The sequence below is a fragment of the Acipenser ruthenus genome, chromosome 6 (genome assembly GCF_902713425.1).
Source record: "Acipenser ruthenus chromosome 6, fAciRut3.2 maternal haplotype, whole genome shotgun sequence".
Lineage (NCBI taxonomy): Eukaryota > Metazoa > Chordata > Actinopteri > Acipenseriformes > Acipenseridae > Acipenser > Acipenser ruthenus.
Genome location: NC_081194.1, coordinates 35631860 through 35659000, shown reverse-complemented (window position 1 = coordinate 35659000; position 27141 = coordinate 35631860). Strand labels below are relative to the sequence as shown.

The 27141-nt window shown below is 40.2% G+C and overlaps 1 protein-coding gene across 1 annotated transcript in view; it reads left to right on the top strand.

Annotated features, from left to right (window-relative positions):
* Positions 1 to 574: 574 nt before the first annotated feature.
* enah (ENAH actin regulator) overlaps positions 575 to 27141 on the top strand; it is a 203447-nt gene continuing 176880 nt past the window's right edge. Inside the window, exon 1 of the mRNA XM_059025350.1 lies at positions 575 to 1049. Coding sequence (XP_058881333.1) covers positions 1045 to 1049 — 5 coding nt within the window. The 5' untranslated portion in view covers positions 575 to 1044. The remainder of the gene's footprint in view (positions 1050 to 27141) is intronic.

The following is a 27141-nucleotide window of genomic DNA, read 5'->3' as shown; positions in this document are numbered from 1 at the left end:
AATTATTATTATTATTATTATTATTATTATTATTATTATTATTATTATGATTATGTCCAGGATTGGTGCTTATCTGCGTCTGTGAAACGAACCGCTAATAGTTATTATAGCATGGCATAATATAACCATAGGAAAACTGCAGGGAAAGCTTTTGTCTAGACTAGGACCATATGTAAAAACTTTCTAGATTAAGATGCATGCTATACCTGAATATATTACAATTCCTAAAAATGAAGAAACATGTGATGTCAGATTTATGTTTTGTTAAATTCCAATTCTCATGTAACAGCAGTATATATATAGCATATATTAATATGACTACGTTTTAATATGAAACTTAATTGTGTCACATTACAAACGTATAGGCTATGCTTTTTTCAGTTGGGATATCCTTGCTCTCTCTCACAGCGGCGATGTTATCTACACAGTAGTCTGTAGTTTTTTAACAAGGTAGAAACAAAAATATTTAAAAATGGATTTACAGGACTGTGGTATAAAAGTTATGTTCAAAGCTTTGTAGACTTTATTTTCCCATAAGGAGTCACGATAGAGGAAGGCAAATTCAAAACTCATTCGCAAATACTCGAGCGAGCAATCACGGCGGGCGTGGCTAACAGATTTTTGTACGTCTTGTGCGTGTGCTACGCCGCTCAAAGAAGCCCTGCGTCAGCTTAGTGTCTGGAGACGGGAATCCCGGTGGAGCGCGCTGCTGCTACTTGTCGTTAGAGCGATTTGAGTCTGGGTAGAGAGAGAGCGCGAGAGAGCGAGGGAAAGAAAAAGAAAAGAGTTGCAGTTTTAAAAAAAAAATACAACAAACATTACACTTAACTGGATACTATAAAACAATCGTAACAATTGATTTTTTTTTTACTTTGTTGGATTTACATTTTAGTCCTGGCATTTTTCCCCACTTACGGTTTAATTTGGTACCGAGTAAGTGAGTGATTGAATCTGTGAAAGAGGAATAACGGAATAACATTGTTTTTTTAAAAAAAATTGAAATAACGTTTTGGACCGGGGGTGAACAGTTTGAGCATTTCCAACATGAGGTAAGAAATAATATATTCTACTGAACCATGAAAATGGTGCATTGAAATGTTTGTTTTATTTCTTTAACTTTATTTTAGTTTTGCATATGCACATTTATTGAAGTATATTACATCCAGGGGTACTCGTGTTTACTGCATCGATGTCAGATGGCAAATTCTGATCTCGTAATTAATTTCTGGTTTGTGGAATTATTGCATGAACTGCAGCTTTGTTGGACGAAGCACACAGTGGACGATTTATCAATGGGCAAATTAAATTAAGTGTGACTGAACTATACCTCAGGGGAATTTAACTAGTGTTGCAGGACAGTTGGGCGTTTGATAGCACATCATTTTCAATCCTACACAACAACAACAAAAATAATTATTTTATTCATGACTACAATATTAAAACATCGCTATATCGGGGGGGGGGGGGGGGGGGCTATGTGTTTTTTTATTTTATTTTATTAAGTTGTTTAAATAATGTTTTACATTTCGCCGTTGTTGCAATGCAGTACTCTCATGGAATCAATAAACAAATGTGAAGGAGCTACGATACCCGTTTAATAAAATAATCCGTCAATAAAATCAATCCATCTAATTATTATGGATATACTGGTAATCTGGTTGTAATGCTGATGCAATTTATTAACCATTTCAAATTTCTGTTTTCGGAATGGATGGAGTACGTGCCATGGATCCTAATACAGTATCTCCCTAAGAATTGTCATTTTCAAATGCGAAATTGTTTTCATTTTGAGATTGCATATTTTAATAACTGTATGTATATTGCTACCCGGTTAAAATATATACGATTTTCGATTAAAACGTATACATATTTTTTTGCAGTTTAAAATATTACCGCATGTTTTACATTTGGCGTCTTTCAAAATTGTCAGATTCCACCCACACAGTTCTACATTTAAAATGTAACGTAGATTGTATTTTTATAGAACGACAGAATATTTTATACTAATAAAAAAAACCAAAAAAAAAACCAAAAAACAAAAAAAAAAACACTGTTACTCATTGAGAAAATGTAAGTCTTATTGTATGTACTGGACCAAATAAGGTAACAGTTATTAATCAAATACTTTACAAAATCGTAAGCCTACCTTCCTATATTTTTACCATTTACACAAATCCAACATTGTGCTTAATGCCAGTGGTATATTACTGAGTTTCAATCAAAACACATACTAGTTTTTTTTTTAAGACAGCATTTATTACTTGTGCAGTACAGTTCAGGTGGAATTTGCTTTGGTATGGAAATCCAGTTGTTCATCCAATCTGAAAGGCCACTCATTTTTTTTTTTTTCTTTTTCTAAATATAACAGTGGTTGGGAAATGCTTGTCTGGTAACAACTGTTGCCCTCACAATTTGTTCTAAAATACCACATTGAAAAGCAGACTCACACGTTTTCTGTGGAAGGTGGTTTTATTTTACGTTAATTTGTAACGACAGTTGGTGGTAGAGGTTTTTTATTGTTTTTGGCATTTTGACCATCGGATTTATACCTGTGCACACTGAAATTCTTAATGGCCATTGTCAGTAAAACAATAAGAACATTAGGCTGTAAAAATCTTGTCGATTAAGTCGCTATTAATAATGGAATGTGTTTTCTGTTTTGAATTTAAATACAGTGAATTCGGAATAGATCTGGTTTAGTTAAAAAGCAACTTTAATTACATATGTGTGTCTGTTACTCTGTATACATATAAAATGGCCCTGACGTTTGAATGTAAACATTTACGGTGCTAGAGTTTAAGCTCAGTGCTTCATCTGGCTGTAACAAAGACTCGTGCCATTGTAAGGTAGAGGTACTTGGTGTTTTTACATGTCTCTTATGATGATGAAACAGTCTGCATTATGCACCATTCATAGAGGTGCTCTGATCTTCTTTTATATATAAATATTGATGGATTCCTTTGATTTAACAGTTTTTCATGCCACATCCTGGTTATAGTGGCCAGGGATGGAAATAAGACTCCAATTGTATAGCAGTTTGATCCATTCCAGGTTTTACTGTGTGTTTAAGACACACTGGAGCTTGTTACCAATACACTGTTGCTAATCAAGCTGGTATTAAAATCTGTGATGAGTGAAACTGTTGTACAATAGCAGTCTTCCTTCCATCCCTGGTGTCTTATAGAAATTGACTGGCGCCACCTAGAAGAGAACCAAAATCTCTGGAGTGATGTGTAGAAGGGAACAGCTTTTTTTCTGAAAGTTTGTCAGGTTAGGGTGGTTCAACTTTGAGTCTTTTCATCAGCAGCCTTTGGGTGGGGCCCCCATATTTTTGGCCATAGTTGACATGTATTTAAAAAAAAAACCCCAAAAAACAAATCCATCTCAAAAGATTCGACCGAATACCGAATTCTAGAAAACTGAAGGCAACTGTTGAATGAAAAACAGACTGGCAGCTACTAACAAGGGACGCGCACAATCTTTAGTTTTGAGCTTTTTGGTTAATAGTATTTTTATTACCGAATGGAAATATATCCCTGAATAAGATTTTAGTTTGAAATTTACACAATTTACCACTAGCCCCCTCCCCCACAACAGAAATGTCAAAATACAGAACCGTTTACTGTGCCTTTACAAGAAAGGAGAGCTGCATCTTTGCCATAACCCACTATTTTCTTTTATGACGTTTCAACCCGTATCAACTGATCTGAGAGCTCTATGAGGAAAAAATTACTGTGTGACCTGAATCTCCCTGCGAAATAACTCACGTTGATTTAACTGCACCGTGTGTGTAACACCTATCAAATAGGCTACGAAATAGTTTTAAAATTATTTTAATAAAACACAGCAGTTCCCAAATGGTTCAACTTGGATTGGCACATTACAGTAACGTAAAATGTAATTTACTAAAGCATATTGTTCAACGTCAAGCACATCTGGCAGTTGTAAAGTTACTAAAAATATATATTTGAGTACCAAGTTTTTTTTTTTTTCTCTCGGTATGATCTCTAGAACACGTTTCACAGACAAAGCACAAAAGTCTACAACAGTTTGCCGTTACTGTATATTACAGGTTTACTGCATAACTTTACACCATGGAAAGTGTGATGTGACTGCTCTGTTACATACAGGGGGGTATGTTTACATTCAGCAGCTACGTGACGTGTTTAGTGCATGCGCCACCAGTAATTTAGGGAGTCGAGTTCATCACAAACGTGTTCTTGTTCTTGAATACCTGTTATTAAATACAACAGTTACATTCAATACCGGACTTGTGTCTTACTTAAAGAACTGCACACATTGGAGGGATGTTTGGACGGTTGTAGGATTCGGATTTGGTTCACTGAATCCTAAGTATTCGTCCAAATCCGAACCCTGCTCAAAAACTAGGTATTCGGGCCGAATCCGAAATTGAATCCTGGATTCGGTGCATCCCTTTTTCTTTGCAAAACTCCAAAAATGCTAATTCAAAACTATTCATACCCTTTGATGCTATGATAGTGTTGTCTATAAGGTGCTAGACATTTTCAATATGATGAATATGATAATGCAGAACCTAATTCTAGAAAAGTTTAGAAAATGCTGGATTGTAGGTGAACATTCTTAGAGTATAAAAAGGTTATAGGATGATTGCTGTCATTACCAATAAGTCAATATGGGACTGTGGCAAAGTGGTGAGTGAATACAGGTGAATGCTGTGCAGAGTGGATACAAAACAGACAGACAATGATTTCCAGGTGCAAGGGTGTTTATTGATTTAATTAACAATGTCCAGAGCCTTATGACAAACACCTGTAAATAATAACGATGGAGTGATACAGCGGCGTGTATCACTCGGTATTTGTAAATCCCCGGGTTTGACCCGTAACCAAAAGTCCAGTTTTACACACCAACACTAAACACAAAACACAAACACAGTTCCTAGTGATAGTGAATAAGTGCTAGTGGTGTTTTACAGTTCTCCGTGAAATGCAGGGGTGAAAGTGATGTCCGGGTTTATGCTGGCTTCTTCTACAGCTCCGGATCGTGTTATAGGTAGTCTAGTTTTAAAACAAACAGACAATTATAACAAACACTAACAGACAAAACAAACTCACGGTTTACAGTACGGTAACACAGGCTCCTTGTAGGTTGTCTCTAATCATTTACCAAGGAACAGATCACGTCAGCTATGACCCCTATTTTTTATCCTCGCTCATGACCCCTAGGTTAACGAGCGCATCCACTCCTCCAATCCTCAGATGCCACGCCGTTTACCGTCTGGGTCATTGAGTTTGGATACCGTAGCTTCGCCCCTTTCCTAAATGACCGACTGCCACCTACCCTACGGAATAAATTGTCGTGCCATTTAGTTAAGGGTACTCTGTTCCTTTTACACAGTGCCCTCACAGGTCGAGAGGGAGATCTAACACCAAGAATCATTCGATGTCTGTCGCACAGCCATACTGGCCGCAAAAGTTTACAAAAGTTTTCTAAATTACTTAAACAAAACTATAACTATTTATATAGACAATAACAAACAAATAACAGTATAAAAAGAAAGAAAAACGAAACACCTACTGACCCTCTCCACCTCACTCACTCCCCTGTCATATGCTGACAATTTCTCTTTTAAATCTAAGTTGGAAGGGGGTTGAAATTGGCCGTTTTTAAAAATATTATACATTTTTCAATTTTTGGGGCGGTAAAGTTTATATAAAAAACATAATATATTTCACAATAAAATATGTTATATCATTGGAAACAGCTACTAAAGGCCTTTCTGTAGATATATGGGGTTTTAATTTCTGATGTAAGGTTGCCATACTACAAGCACTAAACACAAAGTGGTCACATTCAAGCCCAAATATGGTCATTCTACCTAGGCGTCAAAGGGTTAAGCGATTGTGCTTGTGACGTTTTCCTAAGGAGTGGCTTTTTCCTTGGCCTGCGACCATTGAGACCTTTACCATTCAATACTCGACCTATAGTTGAAATGGAAACCCCAGTCCCACTTGCAGCCAATTCACTTTGAATATGTTTGGCAGTCAATATTGGATTGTTATTAACCTTCCTCACAATTCTTCTACTTGTTCCTGGTGAAAGAACCTTTTTTCTTCCAGACCGAGGGAGCGTTGTGACAGTACCATGAGTCTTGTACTGAATGTTATCAGATCTTCAACCAAAACCTAATATTAGATAAAGGGGACCCTGAGTGAACAAATAACACAAACATTTGATACATATTTCATTTATTTAGTAAAGAAAGTTATGCAACACCCAATGTCCCTGTGTGAAAAAGTAATTGCCCCCTTTGACTCAATAACTGGTTACGCCACCTTTAGCAGCAATAACTGCAACCAAACGCTTCCTGTAGTTATTGATTCGTCTCTCACAGCGCCGTAGAGGAATTTTGGCCCACTCCTCCATGCAGAATTGCTTCAACTCAGTGACATTTGTGGGTTTTTGAGCATGATGTGCCTCTAGATCCTGTGTGCTGACAACTTCACTCTGATGGTGAGGGCCAAAGTTAGTCAGATTTATATTGGGCAGGGCTCGCCCAAATCAGGCCTGGTTGTTAACCAAAGTACTCAAACAGCTGACCCTAATTATTCCTTTAATTGGGTTGAGTTAACTAGGGGGGGGGGAGGAATAACTTTTTCACACCTGAAGATTGCATGTTTGATTACCTTGCACACCAAACAAATGAAAGAAGCACCAGACTCCCTCTATATACTACTACAACCCACAAAAAAATCTGACCAAATATGTGAAAAATGTGCAAAATGCAGAAAATGAGATGGGCAAATACTTTTTCATGGCACTGTATATGTGTATGTGTGTGTGTGTGTGTGTGTATATATATATATATTAGGAACTTTGATTTGGTTGAATTTGTTACTTTCTTTAAAGAAATGTGTTAATTCTGATGAAAATTACTTCTTTAATACTAATTTTATCATTAACTTAAATTTTCTAACCACATTTAAACAGTAATAATAAGTCTTATAATAATCTATTGAGTTAAAGTTAAGTATGATGGGCTCCCGAGTGGCGCATCCAGTAAAGGCGCTCCACGTGGAGTGCAGGATGCGCTCTATAATCTGGACGTCGTGAGTTCGAGTCCGGGCTATTCCTTTGCCGACCGTGGACGGGGGTTTCCAGGGGGCGGCGCTCAATTGGCCAAGCGCCGATCGGGGGAGGGAGAGTTAGGTCAGCCAGGGTGTCCTTTGCTCACCGGGCACCAGCGACCCCTGTAGTCTGACCGGGCGCCTGCGGGCTTGCCTGTAAGCTGCCCGAGAGCTGCGTTGTCCTCCGATGCTGTAGCTCTTGGGTGGCTGCATGGTGAGTCCGCAGTGTGAAAAAAAGCGGTCGGCTGACGGCACACGCTTCGGAGGACAGCGTGTGTTCGTCTTCGCCCTCCCGAGTCAGCGCAGGGGTGGTAGCGGTGAGCTGAGCCCAAAAATAATTGGCCATTCCAAATTGGGGTGAAAATAATAAAAATAATTGGCAACGACTAAATTTATATATATATAAAAAAAAAGTTAAGTATGATGCAATCAAAAACGCTAATGTACATTTAAAAAAAAAAAAAAATCTCAACTTAATGCTGAAAGACTTGAGTTTTCTAAAGAAACACATGAACAAACTTTGTACTTTAATAGTTATCAAACATTTTTTTCCTTTCTCAGAAATGTGGTAAAGAAATTTGGTTAATTAAGTTAAATCTCTAGATGTATTTGCACCTTTGTGGGGACATTGTAGCAAGAAAACCAAGGTAGTGTTAGTCATTTGAAACTGTTTTTCTTTTACTCTGACATGCACTGTTTCAAACTGTAACAAAAGATAACTTTAAAGCAGCTGTCCTACATACTGGTTCTTTCATAACACAACCTCATACTCGCGCAACAGGACGGACGTGTTCAAATACATTCCTATAAATGTGTACTACACTTTTTATTTCTCATCTAATTTTGTTTAAAAGTGATAATTGTGTTGCAAGTAAAAATTACTTTTAATAGTAAGGTTTAGGGGTATAGATTAGGTTAGTTGTAGATATTAAGTTTAGGGGGAATTTATACATTTGTTTTGCAACAGTCACACAAATAACATTTTGCATTTGTACTAGTAAAAACACTTATGTAGGAGATAAAAAAAAAAAAAAAAAATCAAATTGTGCTTCTATGGTCAGAGTGAGTTCTCCCAGTTCCACAGCTCAGTCTTGGGGGCAGCCTCTTATTGTGCAGGCAATGCACAAACAGGTGGAAGGGAAGAGGTTAACAGTGTTATTTAACAACTCATACTTAATTGCTAAACAAGGTAAACCTCTATCAGACATGGAATTCCTATGCAGTGCAATGAAAGAGGCTAGTGTGGATGTAGGAGGCAATTACACCAACAGAAAGAAAGCCTTTGAATTCATTAGGTGTGAGGCGGAAGTTCTTAGATGTGACATCAAGGAATTAGTTAGTGGATCAAGGTTCATCTCTATTTTAGCTGATGGGAGTACAGATAATGCCATCATTGTAGACAACTGTGCTGGTTAGGGTTGTCAATGCAGGAAAGCCCTATACAGTGTTAGCAGATCTTGTTCCTCTGGAGCATGCACATGCATTAGGTGTCCTAGGTGGTGTTGTTAACGGAATCCAGAAGTTGTCTTTGGATTTGGCAGATTTGAAGTCTCCCGAAAAACCAGGTCCAAAATTAACCACTTCAACACCATGACATACGCAATCCCGGGTTCTGTTTGTATTGAATATTTTAATAAATGCCACCGAGCAAGTCGATAATGGCACACGTTATGATGTTTGTTTGATTTTTATTTGATAATTACTGTTTACCGATTTATTATTGTTAATAGCATTATTATCACCGTTTTTGTTTTCATTGTTCAAACAAAAAAAAAGATTAAATAAAAAACAAAAAAAAAACTTCATCTCTGTTGAACATTGGTATGTGGTACACAGGTGCATAAAGGGTAATGAAAAACACAGTTTAGGTCATTTGTTTGTGTTTTATTCATCATATGTTAACGTTTTATAGCAATTACAGGTTTAAAATTATTTTTTGTTATTATTTTCAAAATCTGGTACCTGGGAAGGGAATTCATTTTTACATCTGGAGTTGAAGTGGTTAATATCAGTGAATTTTGATGGTGCAGCTGTTATGATGGGTGCAAAAGGTCATGTTGCAAAAGGTCAGCACCTCTTAAAAAAAGTAAAAAAGAAAAAATATCCAATTTCTACTCCCATTCCATTGTGTAGCTCACAAGTTTCAGCTGGCAATTCTAGATGCAGTGAAAACCTTACCTGTCATTGCTAATTTTGAAGACACTCTGAAGTGGATTTTTTAATTTTATTGGAATAGCTCAAAAAGGAGAAGCGATGCAAAAGAAATTGCAACAGTTTATAGATGAAAATGTTGCCCACTTCAGCGATATTAAACAGGTACGATGGATCTTAAGCAAAGCAAGAGCCTTGAATGCCATGCAGCAAAACCTGCAGGTTGTGGTTTTGCATGAGGGTCAAGTTTGCAGTGGCAGTGATGAGTCAGCAGCTAAGGCAAGGAAGTTCCTTGCTGAAGTCGCACATTTCAAATTCATTAAAACACTCTACAGTCTAGATCCTAGAGCCAGTATCCTGTCTTTCAGAATTCGAATGACCTTCTGTTGCTACATGTCCAGCTTGCAGTAGAGCAGTGTGTCTTAAGGTTACTAGAACTGAAGAATGACTCGGGTGTACACATGCAACAGTTTAAGATGTACCACCCAGAAGAAAGACAGGTTTGGGGATGATTCAGCTGAGATCAGCTGAGCAGCCAGTTTAACAAGTAATGTTAGACTTATTGACAGCATGGTCAAATACTTTGATGAAAGGTTTTCCAATTTCAACTGCATGCCAGCACAGGGAGTCTGGTTTTTGACTACACGTTGTGGCCAGAAAGTAGAGAAGAGCTCAGCTCATATGGCAGATCTGACACTGAACAAGTCCTAGTCCATTTTGATGCCCTTTTCACTGAGGGGGAGAAGGCTGCAATTGTGGAGGAGTTTAGTGGACTTAAAGCACATATGAAAAGCTTCAAGCACAACAACATACCAGTTCTGTCTGCATACTCTACCATGCTGTCAGCAAAACCTCCTGCTCTGAGCAATAGCTTAAAACTGATTGAGATGATAAGAATGTAAGGAGGGGGAGAAGGGCAGAATGCTTCTGTTTATGCTGCTGAAGGGAGCACGGCGCACACCAGCCCAGGTGCCACAACCTCCCTCTGAGTGGCCAGCATCAGCCCCACCACCGCTGCCGGAGGAGCCGGCAGCCTTTCCACCGCTGCTGGAGGAGTCGGCAGCAGGAGCTGCCTCAGCTTCCACCACCTCCACCGCCAGAGGGAGAGCAGCAGGAGCTGCCTCTGCTTCCACCACCTCCACCGCCAGAGGGGGAGCAGCGGGAGCTGCCTCTGCCACCACCGCCAAGGGAGGAAGCAGCCTTTCCATTCCTGGAGTGTGCCACCCCGCTGTCGGCACATCTGCTGACAGCATTACCGCTACCAGTGGTTCAGCGGAAGGAAGAACTCTCCTCACTGTCAGCATGTCTGCTGACAGCATTGCCAGTAGCAGCCTGGCTACTGGCAACATTGCTGCCCATGAACCCCTTGAAGTCCCTGTTCTTGGCCCGGGACTTTAAGCGAGACATTGGGGATTTTAAGGTGGGAGGTGGCTGTTGAGGCCATGTGTGCTGCGCACAAGGGGGGAGGTATGTGGATTTGTGGATTTTGTGTTGTGTTGCGTTTGGTGTGATAATGTTGGTGTATAAGTATTGGTGTATGGGATATAAATGGGTCTGTGTAGCACGAGTGATTTAAAATATATAGTTGTATTTAGACACGGGGAGTGCATAATCACTTCACATGCAGATAAAGTATGTGAGCACGGGATTGCACAAATTAGTTCACGTGCTGGGATTCAAGTGAATAATTAATTAGTAACTGAATCCCGGCACAACAGTATATATAGATGTACGTTTCACTCACTCGGGGTTGTGTGTTCGTTGAGTGGAGAACGGGTGTGGAGAGGAGGTAAAAGATTAAAAAAAAAAAAAAACTAAAATAACTCAATTAAAATAAAATAATTGCTAAAACATGCTGGCTTATAAACCAGCACAACCAGCACGATACTTGTTATTGTTTATCGTTTGTTTATTTTCTGTTTTAAACCTATTATTATTACAATTAAATGCTCTGAGCGCCGCAGCATCTCAGTTTCACCTGCCAGTACTGCCTGTCTGTGTTCCTTTCTGGCCTGACGTCACCCCTGCAGCCAGCCTGTTCACAGATGTCTAGGGCTGTTTTCATATGCAAACACTCAGCCTACATACCCTGATGAATTAACTTAAACTGATGAATTACTATGTGTAGACTGTGTGGTCCAGTGGTTAAAGAAAAGGGCTTGTAACCAGGAGGTCCCCGATTCAAATCCCACCTCAGCCACTGACTCATTGTGTGACCCTGAGCAAGTCACTTAACCTCCTTGTGCTCCGTCCTTCGGGTGAGACGTAATTGTAAGTGACTCTGCAGCTGATGCATAGTTCACACACCCTAGTCTCTGTAAGTTTAGTTTGTCTGATTTACTTTGTTGCTGCATTCTATCAGCGTATTGATTGAATTCAAGCGTAAGGGCCTTTACCCTAAGAGTCATTTGTATGTAAATATATATCCCATAATCTGCAGGTCTAGTCATACGTGATGTGCCACTTACAACCAAGCGACAATGGGGGCAACAGGACAAGAATAAAAAAGTTTAATATTTATTTATTTATTTATTTATTTATTTATTTCCTCCCTTGTATGATGATCTCCACACACAAAGTGAACAAGAATGTTGCTTGGTCAAACAAACCGATTTTTAACCCAGAGATCATTGGTGTATATCCTTTTCGGCGCCAAAGCCAGTGTCCTTCCTCCATAAAAGCCCATGTCATAACCAATCATTCTCCAAATTTCTCCTGCATTAGCTTTTCGTTTAATATTTTCTTTTATTAAATATCTATATATATATTTACTGTTTTGCCCCTCTAACTTTCAACTAGTAATGCTTTTATGTAGCTGTCCTCCCCTTCACTTAAGTGGATGGTATGTGAAGGGAAGGGCTCCGTCATTCCTGCTCTGCGACCAGGCAAAGCCGTTCATCATCCTCCTTGAAACAGGACAACATGACTGAAGTTTAATATACTGGCTACTCCATTCTCTGAGCAGGGTGCCAACCAGTTGCAGTCGCTTTAGGAGATTCCAGCCTACACTGATCAGTGGATTTAAGGTGTTTACAGGTATAGTAGCCTGTAACCCGGCCACAGTTTTGGGTACCACAACAATCACAATAGCAGGCGATCAGCTGTACACTCCTGCAGCAGCGACCAGTCTGGATGACGTCATTGACTCTGACACAAGAGGAGCATGTCTCTGAGTTGGGAGTGCAAATTGTATTTTGCTTTTATTTACTATAAAACCATCTTGGATAAAGGCAGAAGTTAAATAAATATGTTGCCAAGTTACCCATTTATAGTATGAAACGAGAGTAATAATATGCAACTAAATTGAGGAATACTAACTTATTGTGAATAGCTTCAGTATCAAAAGATAATACATTAAATACAAAGGATTAGAAAAACAATATTTAAACTAGTGATTTGGGTGTTAAAGCTCCTTCATTGCACTAATGGAGTACTTTGTCAGACACAAGCAGACCACTACTAGTCTAACACATGCTTAAACAGTGCAAAGATGCCCCAGAATGCATCATTTTAATCCTTTTTTAAAAAATTCCCAGTGTGAGTACCCCACCTCCGCGCATCGATGAGATGTGTGCCCCCTACTACCTTGGAAGTGCCATATACTTTAAAACTAATTGAAATCCCTGCTTTCTGAAGGATTGCACCAACTCCAAATGCAACAGGTGTGTTAATAACTATAAAGTATAGGTCACCTAAAATCAACACAAGCTGGGGGAAAAGCTGTCTGCTGCCTGGCAGACATCTACACCAAGCAGTATATAACTGGCCATGCAGCGGAGGATATTTTACCTTGACTTACCTGGAGGCTGCATGTTAGACTTTTGACACTAAGGTCAGGGCTGTGTCGAATGTTATCGGATGAAGACATTCACAATAGACGCACAAATCAAACTGATGTAATTGACCCTCTGAGGCGGGTTCCCTCTTTGCACTGGTCTGAAGGATCCCCTGTTCCATATGAAGGAGGCGAGACAGGCGATCTAATCCTGCTCAGCAGCTGGTGGTCCCTGGGAACTCCCGTCCACGGTTGGCAGTGGAATAGCCTGGACTTGAACTCCACGAGGAATGCCTTTGCCGGGTGCGCCACTCGGGAGCCTTTTCATAATATCTTAACAAGTACAAGACACTCCCACAATTTCATACTTCCCCCACCTGTTACACAAAGGTTCTACCTACCCTCCATCAATGTTCACATTGCTGCAATCTCCAACATGCTACCTGGCTGGGAATGTTACTTGGTAGGTTCCCACCTTAGGCTGTCTAGAGTCATTTGGTGGCATTACCACCTAAGACCCCCCAAGGAAATGCATCGTCCCTCAGGGGAGCCTTAGCTTGTGTCAATAACTTTTTACCTCGATTCGGACCCTGACTACATGCAAGAAAAAATTCTAACTTGGAAAACTGCATTTCTAGTGAAGATGATCTCAGTAATCACCAAATCAGAAAACTGTCTCAAAACAGACACATTCAAATTGAATCTCCTCCTGTATTGAGTTCTGTTGCAGCCTTGGAAAGAAATCTTCAGGGTCCATCAAAACCCACAGGGTAAGGTATGGTTACTATAGGTGCAAAACTAAAATCTTCCCCAATACAGGACATCTGCCACGCTGCTACCTTGGCCTCCTCCGAGACCTTTTTATTAGCGTTCATTTGAATGTGTCTTGCTTTCAGCTGACTTTTACTCTATGTATTCTGTTTTCCTCTACTAACATCTGACCAACCACCCTCTTATCTTAATCCTTTGGTATGGCTAACTTTGTGTGGAGTTCATCATACAAGGTAAGAAGACAAAGATTGCCTGTAATATGGTTTCTACGTAGGATGATGAACTTCACCCACCACCCCCTTCTTTTCTTTACTGTTGTCTTGTTTGAAATTTAGACAATGATTGGTTGTGACATTTTTATGTTTGGATATCCATTCAGACAAGTATTCAAATATTTGTTAATTTGCAAAACGTTATCAAAGCCATTATATGTAGCACTGTATTAGGTTGAAAAATATCCCAGGAGTAAGAAAGGCCTTACTTTACAAAATAACAATATTTACTCACCATTTTATTTCTGTTTTATTACACACAACTGGGATTGCATCAAGAAAAAGAAAAAAATAGGAAATAGGAGTAGTGGTGTTTTTTTTTTTTTTGCAAGTTTCTGACGTACCTGACCTGTATCATATTGCAGACAGAAACGGACCCCGGTTTGAAGCAGCACCTGCAACTTCACAAGTATGTAGAGATCATTGTTTGGCAGCTAGTGTTTCTTGCACAGCTCAGTCTGGACTCTAAAATGCTGTTTTGACAGCCAGAAGTAAATAAGGGACCAAGAGTGCCTATGTACCGTATTCCTTTGAATTTAAGACACGCTTTTTTAACCATTTTTTGCTACTCAAAAATAGCCTGTGTCTTAAATTCGAGTACAGTATAGTGATGTGTGTATTAAAATCGGCAACAAAAGACATGACTATCTGAGTACACAAGCAGCAACGTGACTGACTGCTGAAAAAAGACAACAAAGGCGTCTGCCCAAATGCACAAGCAGCAACGTGACTTACTGCTAGGGTGACCAGACGTCCCGATTTAAAATCGGGATCGTCACGATATTAGGGGCTTTGTCCTGCATCCTAATCGAGGTACTGTCGGGACACCACTTGTCCTGATTTTTTTGAGTAAACATTGAAAACCCAGGCATAAAATGTGACGGAAATTTCGTGCGCCTATGTGTACAGTTTTACTGTTGAAGTATCATGATGGCTGGTGTTGTTGACGAGCCTGTCACTAAAAAGCAAAAAAAGGCTGAATGCAGTACTAGTCAAAACAAAGAAAATGTGCCTGTTCGGGTCTAAAATTCTAACTATGTTTAAAAAGTAAACAGCAGGTTGTTTGAACCGAGGTTGCTGTGCTTGATTGTACCTGTAGTGCTGATTTAACTTGGGTACAACCAACACAGGAATACTTTTTTGTCTGCGCTGACTTTCCAGTTTATTTTCTGAAAGCTGTTTGTTTTACGTTCTATTCAGCAGCCTCTGTAGTAGCATTTTGTTTAATGTGTGATTCTGAAGTTATAGCGATCACTCATATTTTCTTTGTCACATTACAAGATGTGCAAAACAGTAACCTCCATCTCCATGTACAGTTTCTGTGGGAAATGTCTAAACACGATCCTCAGCCGAAATATACTTTGCTTGTTTTGCTTCTGTTGTCTATTTTTGGTATTTTACGTCTAATGCTGAAAACTAGATTTTAGCAACCTAAATCAAAACAATGCAGCACTGACTTTGTCCCACCTGCTACATACAGTACACCAGGTCACAGATAAGGAAGGCAGAACAGACACACTGATAGGCTGATTTAAAATATAGTTAGCATCTGAACAATAAACAGTTAACCGCTTTGGAGTATTTATTTTTTTTTTTAAATTATATTAAGTGCAATGCACACCGGAAGGCGAAGGAATTAAAAAAAGCCTATCTACAGAGGAAAGACGTAGTTTGCGTTGCTTGCGTTGTGCAGTAGTTCACAAGGTTTCTTTCCTCCCTTCACCAACTGAAAGTGTCCTGATTTTTCACCCTACTTCCTGCTGAGAAGACAAACTAAGCTTCCTGAGTAGTTCCAAGAGAAACATGTACAATTTCAGCATTTCTAACAAACTGTACCAGCTTGGACAGATAGGGAATGCTTATCAGACCCCTGTATTTTTCGACATGCCAAGCAATACCACAGTTCAATGCTGGTTGTGGTTGTTGGGTTACATGTTGCCTGATGGCGTCTTTGCTGTTGCTAGGTTGTGTGATGCTGTAAGTGAGTGGTGGTGTGTGTATGACAGAGACACCATCTTAAGTATTATACAGTGCACAGCACAATAAACAAGCTCTGTGGTTAATCTACAACAACACTGTTTCATGTCAGTTTTGTACGATACAACAGTGTAACTGAGGTTGTAAATTTATAAATGCATATTTACTTGTTTTTTTTTTTTCCTCAAATTGAGGGTGGTAAATTTGGGCTGCGTCTTAAATTCGAAGGAATATGGTAGATCTTCTGTGTGTTTTTTTTTTTTATTTATTTACATTTTTTTTTTTTTTTTTTTTAATATATATTCATATAATTGACACATTCTGGCAGGGTAAGTCGTTGCAAGGCAAAACATCTGATATGTATTTCTCATTTCTGTCCACTGTAATTTCTGGCAGGCAGACCCGAACATTTTTATTTTTTTTCCCCTTCGAATATTTGTAAAAAAAAAAAAAAAATGGGTCTAGAACTAACAGATTCACAAACTTTCAGTTTCTGCTAAAACTAGCGATAGTGCCCATCGATAAAGGCTCTACCGTGTGTTTTGTAGACCGCGACTGGAGTTGTGCATCCCAAGCTGAAGGCGAGGGCGCTAACGAAAAGGTCAACTAACACACCGTAGAGCTTTCATCGAGAGAGCACTATCGTTGTTGTCTTTTTTTTTTTATTTATTTTTTTTTCAGAATTTGGTTAGTATTTTACTGTCCAATAAACCATTGTAGCTGGAAGTTCATTGGCTAATGATACTGAATCATTTTTAAAAAAAGGATAAGCATGTCCTATATTATTTAGTGTCTGTAATATAGTAATTACACTCCTCTGAAACATTGGAGAAAATTAGAAAGGTGAAATCTTGAAGGCGTAGAAGTTTCAGATTGAAGTCAGACCAGTTTCCACAAAAATACATTAATAATAATATTGGGGGTGGGAGAGGGAGCAAGAGGTTAAATAACAAAATTAACCAAAATAATTCAGATATCCAGTACATGTAGGGCTACTGATTTTCCACAATCGTGGAATTAGGCATTGGGAATGGAATTTTGCTTTGCAACTGCACCTTTTTTTTTTTTTTTTTAAAGCGCAAACAGCCTTTTTCTGCTGTTATTCTCCTATAAAAAATATAATGGATTGCTTTGAAAACTACATTACCCAGACGCCTAGTGGTGATTCTTGTATAAAATGTTTTTGTATATTTATTTGGATCATTGGATAACGAGAAAACAGCTGGTTTTGTGGGTGTTATGCTAGTGAACTATCTGTCTCCCCAATTAAAAAAAATAATAAAAAAATGTAATTTGAATTTATGTATTAATTTATTTAGTTATTATTGCAAATCCGTTACTCCGTCACCCACTCAACACAAGGAAACGACACGGTGGTTGAGGTGAAACCATTTATTTTTATAACTTTTATTATTTCTAATTTAATAACTCCTTAATAATACGTGATTTTTTGTTTTACTCGTGTTGCTATAACATTGCTCTCTGTACTCTAGCTACTGTAGTAAGAACAGAACATGGTGACAATTGTAGATTTAACAATGAGTGGACCAATAAATACTTATTTATTTTACCAGCTGTACTGAACACAAAGCCAATGTGTTTATTGTGCAAACAATGTGTGTCAGTAGTTAAGGAATACAATATGAAAAGTCATTTTGAAACCAAACAAGGAGCTTTTGGAAACCTATCCAGAGGGCACAGTAGTTAGAAGCTCAAAAGTGGAAGCGCTGATCTCTTAACAGTTATTCGATTAATATGTTGCATACATTTGAAAATGTTGTAGTGATACTCACACTGTTCTATTATTAAATTTCTATTCATATGGTAAAATGTGTAAGTCTTGTTCAATATATTAACATCAAGTTCTGTAATATTTATTATTGCTTAAAAACGTGCAGAGTAAAATACTCTGTCCTGCCTACTCCTAACTTTTTTTCCAATCTGGCCCCCTTAAATTTAAATTTAAAAAACTAGTTAAGAGCCCAGCTCTAACTAAGGCAACTCTATCTGTCCAGGGTATATGAGAAACCCATGCAAGCAGTTTTACAGCGAGTACAGCATAAACCAGTCTGTGTTGTTGCAGATGACACTACAGACAGGAGAGAAGTGTCCTGAACATTGTATTTAATTTGTAATTTTATGATAATTGTATATTTTTGTAATAATGCCCCTTGTTTGACTATTCTGTATATTGTAATGCTAGCAATAAGCTGTTATTTCAAAACACCTTTATTTGTTGACTGACCTACAGTGCATTGTTACTAGTGGACTGCTTTAAGAAATATTTTTCCTGAAAACTACAGTATCTCAGGGACAAATAAACAATGAACATGGACATTTTATGAATTTACAAAAAATGTTGTGGCTAATTGTGACATTAAAACTTTAAATACATATATTGTGATGAATTTCAGTGGAATAAGTTTAAAGATATTTCTGTTGGCAAAAGCACAGTACTCTACTCTAAGCCTGATATTTGCACATTTCAACAATTTTGTGAATTTAGAAATAGGTTATATAACCAGTTCAGCTGCTTTTATACAGATTTGTTTTTTTTCAGAGGAGGATACTATATTGGTAAAGTAGGAATCACTGCTAAAATGCACAACAATTGTTACCAATTTACTGTACCTGTAAGTGGGAAGATTATGATGGGGGAGGGAAAGGGTGCACAAGAATAAAATAAACACATGGGAGTCTGCAGTCAGCAGGTTTATTCTAGGGAGCAGATGCATTCTTTAGGGACTGCACTGCCATACAGATTTAGACACTGGGGAGGGTTTTCTCATGAGGCTGGAGGAGATAGAGAAACTTTTATTCTTGGGTTTCAGTGTTCTGGAGAAGGGGCGGTTTGGTGAGGTTTACTTTACAATGAGGTTTCTAAAAGCAGTGAATGTGCAGGACTGTGTGGCTATAAAAATGCTGGACACATCCATTGTTTTGGCGGCTGAGATACCTCTTGCTATGTAAGTTGTCTTGAAGGTTCTTATTTTATACTAATGAATGGGTTAGTGTCTGTGTAGAATACAACAAACTTTAAAACAACCATTGCATTTTATCATTAAGGTAAAATTACTTTTTTTAATTTTTTTCTTAATTAAACAGCTACTGTTCAAAGTTATAGTAGGACAGAAACTAGGCACACATGTGTTTTTGGTCTTGGAAGATATGTAGTCTTGGACTAGCACTGTTAATCCATTTAATAGGCTAACTTGGAATTAGAAACATACTTTACACTTTCCGCATTGGACATATTTATAGACTATGTCCTTGCCATTCTCAGTGCTTTTATATTTGAAAGACTAAAACATAGCCAGTACTATTATTGCGTATTGAAAATTAATGAGTTTAATGTTGAATATTTATTTGCGAAAGTATTTGGAATTCGTAACTGGAAAGTGGAATTTCAGATTTTTGTGAATGCCCTGTATGGCAGGTCTTAGGTTAGACGACAACAACCCTAACAATCTCTCTCTCTCTCTCTCTCTCTCTCTCTCTCTCTCTCTCTCTCTCTCTCTCTCTCTCTCTCTCTCTCTCTCTCTCTCTCTCTCTCTCTCTCTCTCTCTCTCTCTCTCTCTCTCTCTCTCTCTCTCTCTCTCTCTCTCTCTCTCTCTCTCTCTCTCTCTCTCTCAAATTCAAATTGGCTTTATTGGCATGACAATAAAAATAGTGTTGCCAAAGCACATACATGGCATAACCGACTCAAATATACAGACAAATAATTTTTTTTTTTTTTAATACTAACAGTATCCCTCCTCCCTCTATATTAATACAGTAAACAGAATCTCTCCCTTCCCCTCTATATCAAACAGTACCCCCCTCCCTCTCTCTATATTAAACAGAATCCCCCCTCCCTCCCTCTATTAAACAGAATACCCCCTCCCTCTCTCCATATTAAACAGAATCCCACCCTCCCTCCCTCCCTCTCTCTTTTCCCTCTCTAGTGTGACTTGTTCACGGTCTGTCCCTCAGGCTATGACAGGTCTCCACGTATTGACCAGCCAGTCTGGCTGTGTGTTTGTCTTCCCCCAGCAGGATTGACAGCTTCTGGGTATCACACATTTTTGGGAATTCTGGGACTAAATCACAGAATTTGGGGAAGAAAATGTCCCTTATGTTTTTATATTTTTCAGTGTGTCAGGAAGTGAATCTCTGTCTCGACCTCTCCTGTCTCGCAGTGACCACAGTGCCTGTTCTCCCTGGCCAGCCAGGTTTGCCTCTGTCGGCCTTTTTCAATGGCCAGGTTGTGGTCACTGAGCTGTTATTTGGTCAGGATCTGCCTCTGCTTTGTGTTTCTGACAGTTACCAGGTAATCTGCCAGGGTGTAATTTCAATTTAGGGTCCGATAGCACTCTAGTTTGTTTTGTGTTTTAGTATTTGTATCCCAATGGTCCAGATAGGAGTGTTTCAGGTGTTTTATAATTTGGTTTACACTAATTGGAATTGTTTTTGCAGTGCTGTCCTGAAGCTGACTGTGTTGCTCAGCTCAGTGAGCTTCAGGACCAGCTGGCTGAGGGGACTCTTTTCTGGGCTGAGCTCTTGGTATTGCAGGGCTTTATGATGGAGTGAGTCTGGGTCACTAGTTTTTAGATGAATCCAGTATTTTAATGCTCTTTTTTGGATATTAATAATCAATGGATAAAGGCCTAATTCAGCCCTGCATGCATTGTTTGGTGTTTTTCGTTGTAATTTCATGATGTTTTTGCAGAACTCTGCATGCAGGGTTTCTGTGGGGTGTTTGTCCCATTTTGTGTAGTCCTGGTTGGTGATTGGACCCCACACTTCACTGCCATAAAGAGCAATTGGCTGAATTACACTTTCAAAAATTTCAAGCCAAATTTTGACGGGGGGATTTATATTGTAGAGCCTCCTTTTTATGGCATAAAAAGCCCTGTGTGCTTTCTCCTTTAGTGCATTCACTGCCAGGTTAAAGCTCCCTGATGCACTGATGGTCAGACCCAGGTATGTGTAGCTGCTGGTGTGCTCTAGGATGGTGTTGCCTAGAGTGAAGTGGTACTTATTTCCCTGAGATCTGGCTTTCTTTTGGAATATCATGACTCTGGTCTTGTTCATGTTTACTGTCAGGGCCCAGGTCTGACAGTACTGCTCTAGCAGTGCCAGGCTCTGCTGCAGCCCCTGCTCTGAGGGTGACAGCAGGACCAGGTCATCTGCATAGAGCAGGAACTTGACTTCAGTGTCATGTAGAGTGAGGCCAGGGGCTGCAGACTGCTCCAACACTGTGGCCAGCTCATTGATATAGATGTTGAACAGTGTTGGGCTCAGACTGCAGCCCTGTCTCACCCGACGCCCTTGTGTGAAGAATTCTGTTCTTTTTGTTGCCAATTTTCACACCACACTTATTTTCTGAGTACATCGATTTTATGATGTCATAGACTTTACCCCCTACACCACTTTGAAGAAGTTTAAGAAATAGTCCTTTATGCCAAATTGAATCAAATGCCTTTTTAAAGTCTATAAAGCAGGCGAATATTTTTCCTTTATTAGTTTGATGGACGTGTTTATTGATTAGGGTGTGTAGGGTGTAAACATGATCAGAAGTGCGGCGTTTTGGTAGAAATCCAATCTGACTCTTACTCAGGACACTGTGTTCAGTAAGGAAGGCCAGTATCCGGGCGTTAATGATACTGCAGAACACCTTCCCCAGATTACTGCTCACACAGACGCCCCGGTAGTTATTTGGGTTGAATTTGTCTCCACTTTTATATATGGGTGTTATAAGGGCAGCAGTGTGGAGTAGTGGTTAGGGCTCTGGACTCTTGACCGGAGGGTCGTGGGTTCAATCCCCGGTGGGGACACTGCTGCTGTACCTTTGAGCAAGGTACTTTACCTAGATTGCTCCAGTAAAAAAAAAAACAAAAAAAACAACTGTATAAATGGGTAATTGTATGTAAAAATAATGTGATATCTTGTGACCATTGTAAGTCGCCCTGGATAAGGGCGTCTCCTAAGAAATAAATAATAATAATAATAAGCCCTTGGTTCCAGGTCTCGGGGAAATACCCAGCTCTCAGTACAAGAGTTTGAGCAGGGCCTCCTGCAGCTTGGGGCTGCTGTGTTTGAGCATCTCAGCGTTGATGCTGTCAGGTCCACTTGCTTTTTTTGATTTGAGGGCCTTGAGTTTATCATTCAGCTCCTCCACCGTGATTGGGGTGTCTAGGGGGTTCTGATTGTCCTTAATACAGGATTCTAAATTTTTTAGTTTTTCACAAATGGCATTTTGAGTTTTTTGTTCTTTGTTTTGTATTTCTTTGTAAAAGTTTTCCAAATGTTTTTTCCAAATGTTTCCATTTTGGATGGCCAATTCTTCTTTTTTTTGTTGAATTTAGGTTGTTCCAGGTTTCCCAAAAATGATTTTGGTTTATTGACTCCTCAATTTCGCCGTAAATCTGGGCTGTCTGGATCTTTTATGTTTTTGATTGGATAGCTGTCTTAGTTTTTCCCTTCTAGTTTTACATTCTTCATCAAACCACTTTTCTTTGAATTTATTCTTTTGGTTGTTTTTCCGATTTACTATTTTTAATTTAGATTTTTCTGCTGCTTTTCTAAATATGTTATTCAAATCTTTTACAGCCAGAGTTACTCCTGTTTTTGTGTGTTGATACTGTGTGTTTTGAAATGTGTGTATTAGGGTTTCTATTTCATTGGTGCCAATTGCTTCTTTGTATATTTCTGTGCTGTTTGGAGCCCATCTGTAGGAATGGTTTAGATTGTACAGCTTACAGGGCTGTGTCTGTGTGTTGTTGATCTGCTCTGTTCTTTTTATGAACACAGTGATTTGGCTGTGATCTGACAGGGGGGTTTGTGGTCTGACAGTGAATGCATTAATAAAGGAGGGGTCCAGGTCAGTGATGGCATAGTCCACCACACTGTTACCAAGAGCTGAGCTGTATGTAAACCTACCTAAAGAGTCCCCTCTTATCCTGCCATTCATGATATATAGGCCTAGGCCTTGACAGAGATTCAATAATTGTCTCCCATTTTTATTTACCACACTGTCATGGCTATTCCTGTTTGTAGTCATGTGCGTGTGGTATAGAGGGGATTGTCCGAATATGTGGCTGTTCCCCTGTGAGTTCATGAAGTCAGGCAGAGTGCCTGTTCTGGCATTAAAGTCACCGCAGAGCAGCACACTTCCCTGGGCCTGGACGTGGCAGATCTCTGTCTGGAGATCATGGAAGGTGTCTTCCTTGTAATAAGGGGAGTCCGATGGGGGGATGTAGGCTGCACACAGGTAGATATCTGTTTGGCAGGTGACAGTGCTATTACTCATTTTTAGCCACAGGTGGGTCTCTCCTGTTCTTATTGGTCTAATATAGTCGATGAGCTCCTCTCTGTACCACACAATGATCCCCCCTGAGTCTCTGCCACGCTTTACGTGCGAGTGTTTCAGGGAGGGCACTATAATCTCCCTGTAGCCTGAGGGACAGTGAGTGGACACATCAGCACGGCACCACGTCTCGTGAAGAATAATCATATCTATGTTATTTATATTTCTGATGAATTCAGGGTCTGTGCTCTTCAGCCCAAACACTGACGAACACAAACCCTGAATATTCCAGGAGCTAATTGTAAGCGATCTCATATTTATAATTTAAGCTATTTATAATTATTATCTAGAATAAAATATAATGTCAGAAACATTGAACACAAATCGGTAACATGTTTTACACTATTAAGTATTTTCTTATTATTTGTATTATTTTCTTATTCTAATTCTTATTATTAGTTGTACATTTCTTTTCTAATACATTTAGAGTGGGGTGTACTTAGCTCATGATTTTGAAAATTAAGTTCAGGAGCTGCCGTATCTCCCCCATCTCAGAGCTGGCTAGGGTCCCTGGTTTGGAAGCAGCTGCTGCATAGCTATGTTGCTGCTGCTCTGTCTGACTGCTGTGCTGGAGCTGCTGCTGTTCCTGGATCCCTCTGGGCTGGGCTCTGTTGGGCTGGATCCCTCTGGGCTGGGCTCTGTTGGGCTGGGTCCCTCTAGGCTGGGCTCTGCTGGGCTGGGTCCCTTTGGTGCTGGGCTGGGCTCTGCTGGGCTGGGCTCTGCTGGTCTGGGCTCTTCTGGTCTGTTGTAGTGTGTGCTGCCGGTGTCCAGGCTGCGGAGGCTGGTGTTCTTGGGGGGGTCTCCTCATAAGCACAGGGTTGCGCTGTCCTTGGTGGTGGTCCGGTGTGCTCCTGTTTCGGGGGTGGCTGGCGGGGTCTCGGCCCATGGCAGTGTCCTTTAGGTTTTTGGCGAAGATCCTAACGCCTTCCTGGTCGAGGTGTACATGGTCGTACAGGTGCAGCGTGCTCAGGGTGGGGTGGTGTGCCAAGTGGACATTAGGCAGAAGGGCACAGCCTCTGGAGATGTCACTGTTGATCCCTCTGAATAGTGTGCTGGGGGACGTCCTCTCTGGGCAGCAGGGTGGAGATCACTATCTTCGCACCAGGGAACTCCTTTGTGGCCTTCTCCGCTACTCTCCTTACCGACTCGGCCACATCTTCCCCCTGAGAGCCCAGGTTGTTGGTGCCAGTGTGGATGATAATGTGCTCGGGGTCTCTCAGGGTTGACTGGCACAGCAGCTGGAGCGCCCTTTCTGTAGTTGGGCACCAGAATTTTACTACCTGGCTGCTGGGGAAGAGTCTTCGCTGGTTCAGGTACTTCCCGTTGGAGTCGATAAGAATGGCTACCTTGGAGCTGTATATTTTAGAAGCCTGTCTACTCGAGGGAGTCTGTGTCTCTGGGGCAGTGTGTGTGATGTGGGAGGGAGGGGCAGTGTGTGTGGTGGGGGGGAGTGTCTCACTTTCGGGGTGTGCTGGGGGAGTGGGGTGTGTGTTTGGATCAGTGTGTGTGTGTGTGTGGGATGATGTGGTGTGTGTATCGGTGTTGGTGTCAGTCAGACAGGCCCTGCTTGCTGTAGCTCCTGTGTTCTTGGGCTGGCTGTGGTGTTGCTGTTCTGGGTGGGGGGGAGGAGGTGTGACTCTGAGTAGCTGCTCTCTCAGGCTCTGTATGGTCCTCTCTTTGCACTGCAGCTCCTCTCTCAGCTTGGCCAGCTCGTTTCTCAGGGCCTCGTTGTCCTGCCGCAGCTCTCCCATCTCAGCTCCCAGCTCCCTGATGGAAGCCCTGGCTTCGTTCCTCACCTGCCTCACCTCGTCTCTTATCTGCTGCACGAGGTCTTTCTCTGTCAGCGTGGTCAGGGTGAACTCCTTGAATTCTGCAAACTCCACCTCCAGCAGTGAGATGCATTCCTTCAAGTGCTGCACTGTGCTGGTCAGCGGGGGGGTGCGGGGGGCTGTGTCTGCAGTGTGGGGGCTGCAGGGGGCTGTGTCTGCGGTGTGGGGAGCTGGCTGCTGTTCTGGGTCTTGTACCTCTGGATTTTTTTTCTCCTTCTCAGCCAGTTCTTTTAGAGCCTGGAAATCTTTCTCGAATAGTTCTAGGCTGGCCTCAGTTCCCTGAATCATAATAGTGCCATTATAATACAGATTGATGCTGAGCCTTGTGCTGTCAGGGTCAGTTTCATCTCCTATACGCAGTTGCCTTCCTTTGCAAATCCCTCCCAGCTTGATATTACTATGTGCTGTGCAGAGGGCTGTGTGCCAGGCAGTGGGGTGCTCTGTATAGAACAGCAGGTTGGTTTTCGTCCTCTTGCCCCCAGCCAGGCTGCAGTCTGCTATCAGTGTCTCTGGGGATTCCTTCATTTAGCTTGTTCTTATACAGCTTCTTTGCCTTTGCACTGGTGACCTCATCAGGGTATCGGATTACACTGCTAGTCTGGCCCCTCCCACTCTGCAGGGCTAAATTGATACATTTATCCATTCCGACCAACTGCCAAAAACCAACCGCTTTTAGCTGCTTTCAGTAACTGAGAGTTTTTAGCTATTAGGTTTTAGTTAATTTGTTGTATTAAAAAAGGCTTACCTTTTATTTTCCTCTTCAGTTCTTTTCTTTCTTTCTTTCTGTTTATTTCAATTTGTCTGTTTCTTTCTGTTTCTTTCTTTCTCTTTCTTGTTTAATTTTCCTGGAGGTCTTATTTCTTTTCTTTTCCTCTTCAGTTCAGTTCTTTTCTTTTGCTTTCTTTCTATTTCTTTCTTTTTTTCTTTCTTTCTTTCTTTCTTTCTTTCTTTCTTTCTTTCTTGTTTAATTTTTCCTGGATGTCTTATTTCTGTAGTAAAAGTTTTCCATTTGTTTTTTATTTGTCCTTACTGATTTATATTCTTAATTCTCACAATTAAATTTACTCTAGATTAACAATTTTTTAGTTTTAAATTAAGAGCTCATCTTGCTGCTGCTGCTGCTGCTGCTGCTCTCTCCTCTCTCTCTCTCAAATACATGGATGAAGGTATATTTGCATCCTTAGTCATAATACCGCAGTAGTGACATCAAAATGGCATATTTGTCTAGAAGATTATACTTGACCTTTTGACCCATATTTGACTCCTGTGCACCCTGAGACCACTTTCAAACACAAAATGTCTTGTTTTCAATCACTTGACAACACCCACAATTTATAGGCACTTTTTAACAAGTCTGTCTCCCTGAAATAGAAATGTAACCATTAACCTTCAAGGTCGCTGCGTCCATGATGTATGGCAGCAGCATGGAGGCTGCTTTTGGAAGTACAGTACATAATTGATTGAGATCTCGTCAAGCGCAGCTATGCTTTTTTCTGCAAAACCAGCAGAGACGCCGTTTTTGCTTTTTCTGCACTGCTAAATATAGTGACGATCTGCAGTACCATGACAGTAGAAAAAAAACATTTGGGCAATCTTCCGACCAGAAGGCTGGTGGGAACGACTTGAGTGGTTTCCAAATGACTGGATTAAAAACGTACGAATGTCTAAGGAGTTGTATATGCGTCTGTGGCAGGGCAAAAGCCCTGCACATGTAAGTAATGTATTGTATTGTTGTGTATATGTATAGTTTAAAATATATATATATATTGAATTTAAGTGTGCACTAGATATGGCAGGTTTTTGCAGTTGTACATAAAGTTGTAAAATTTTGAATTTAAGTTTGGCAGGGATGGGGTTAAATCCAACTCTGCCAAATCCATGTGCAGAATGTGGCTGGGGCTTGATTGAC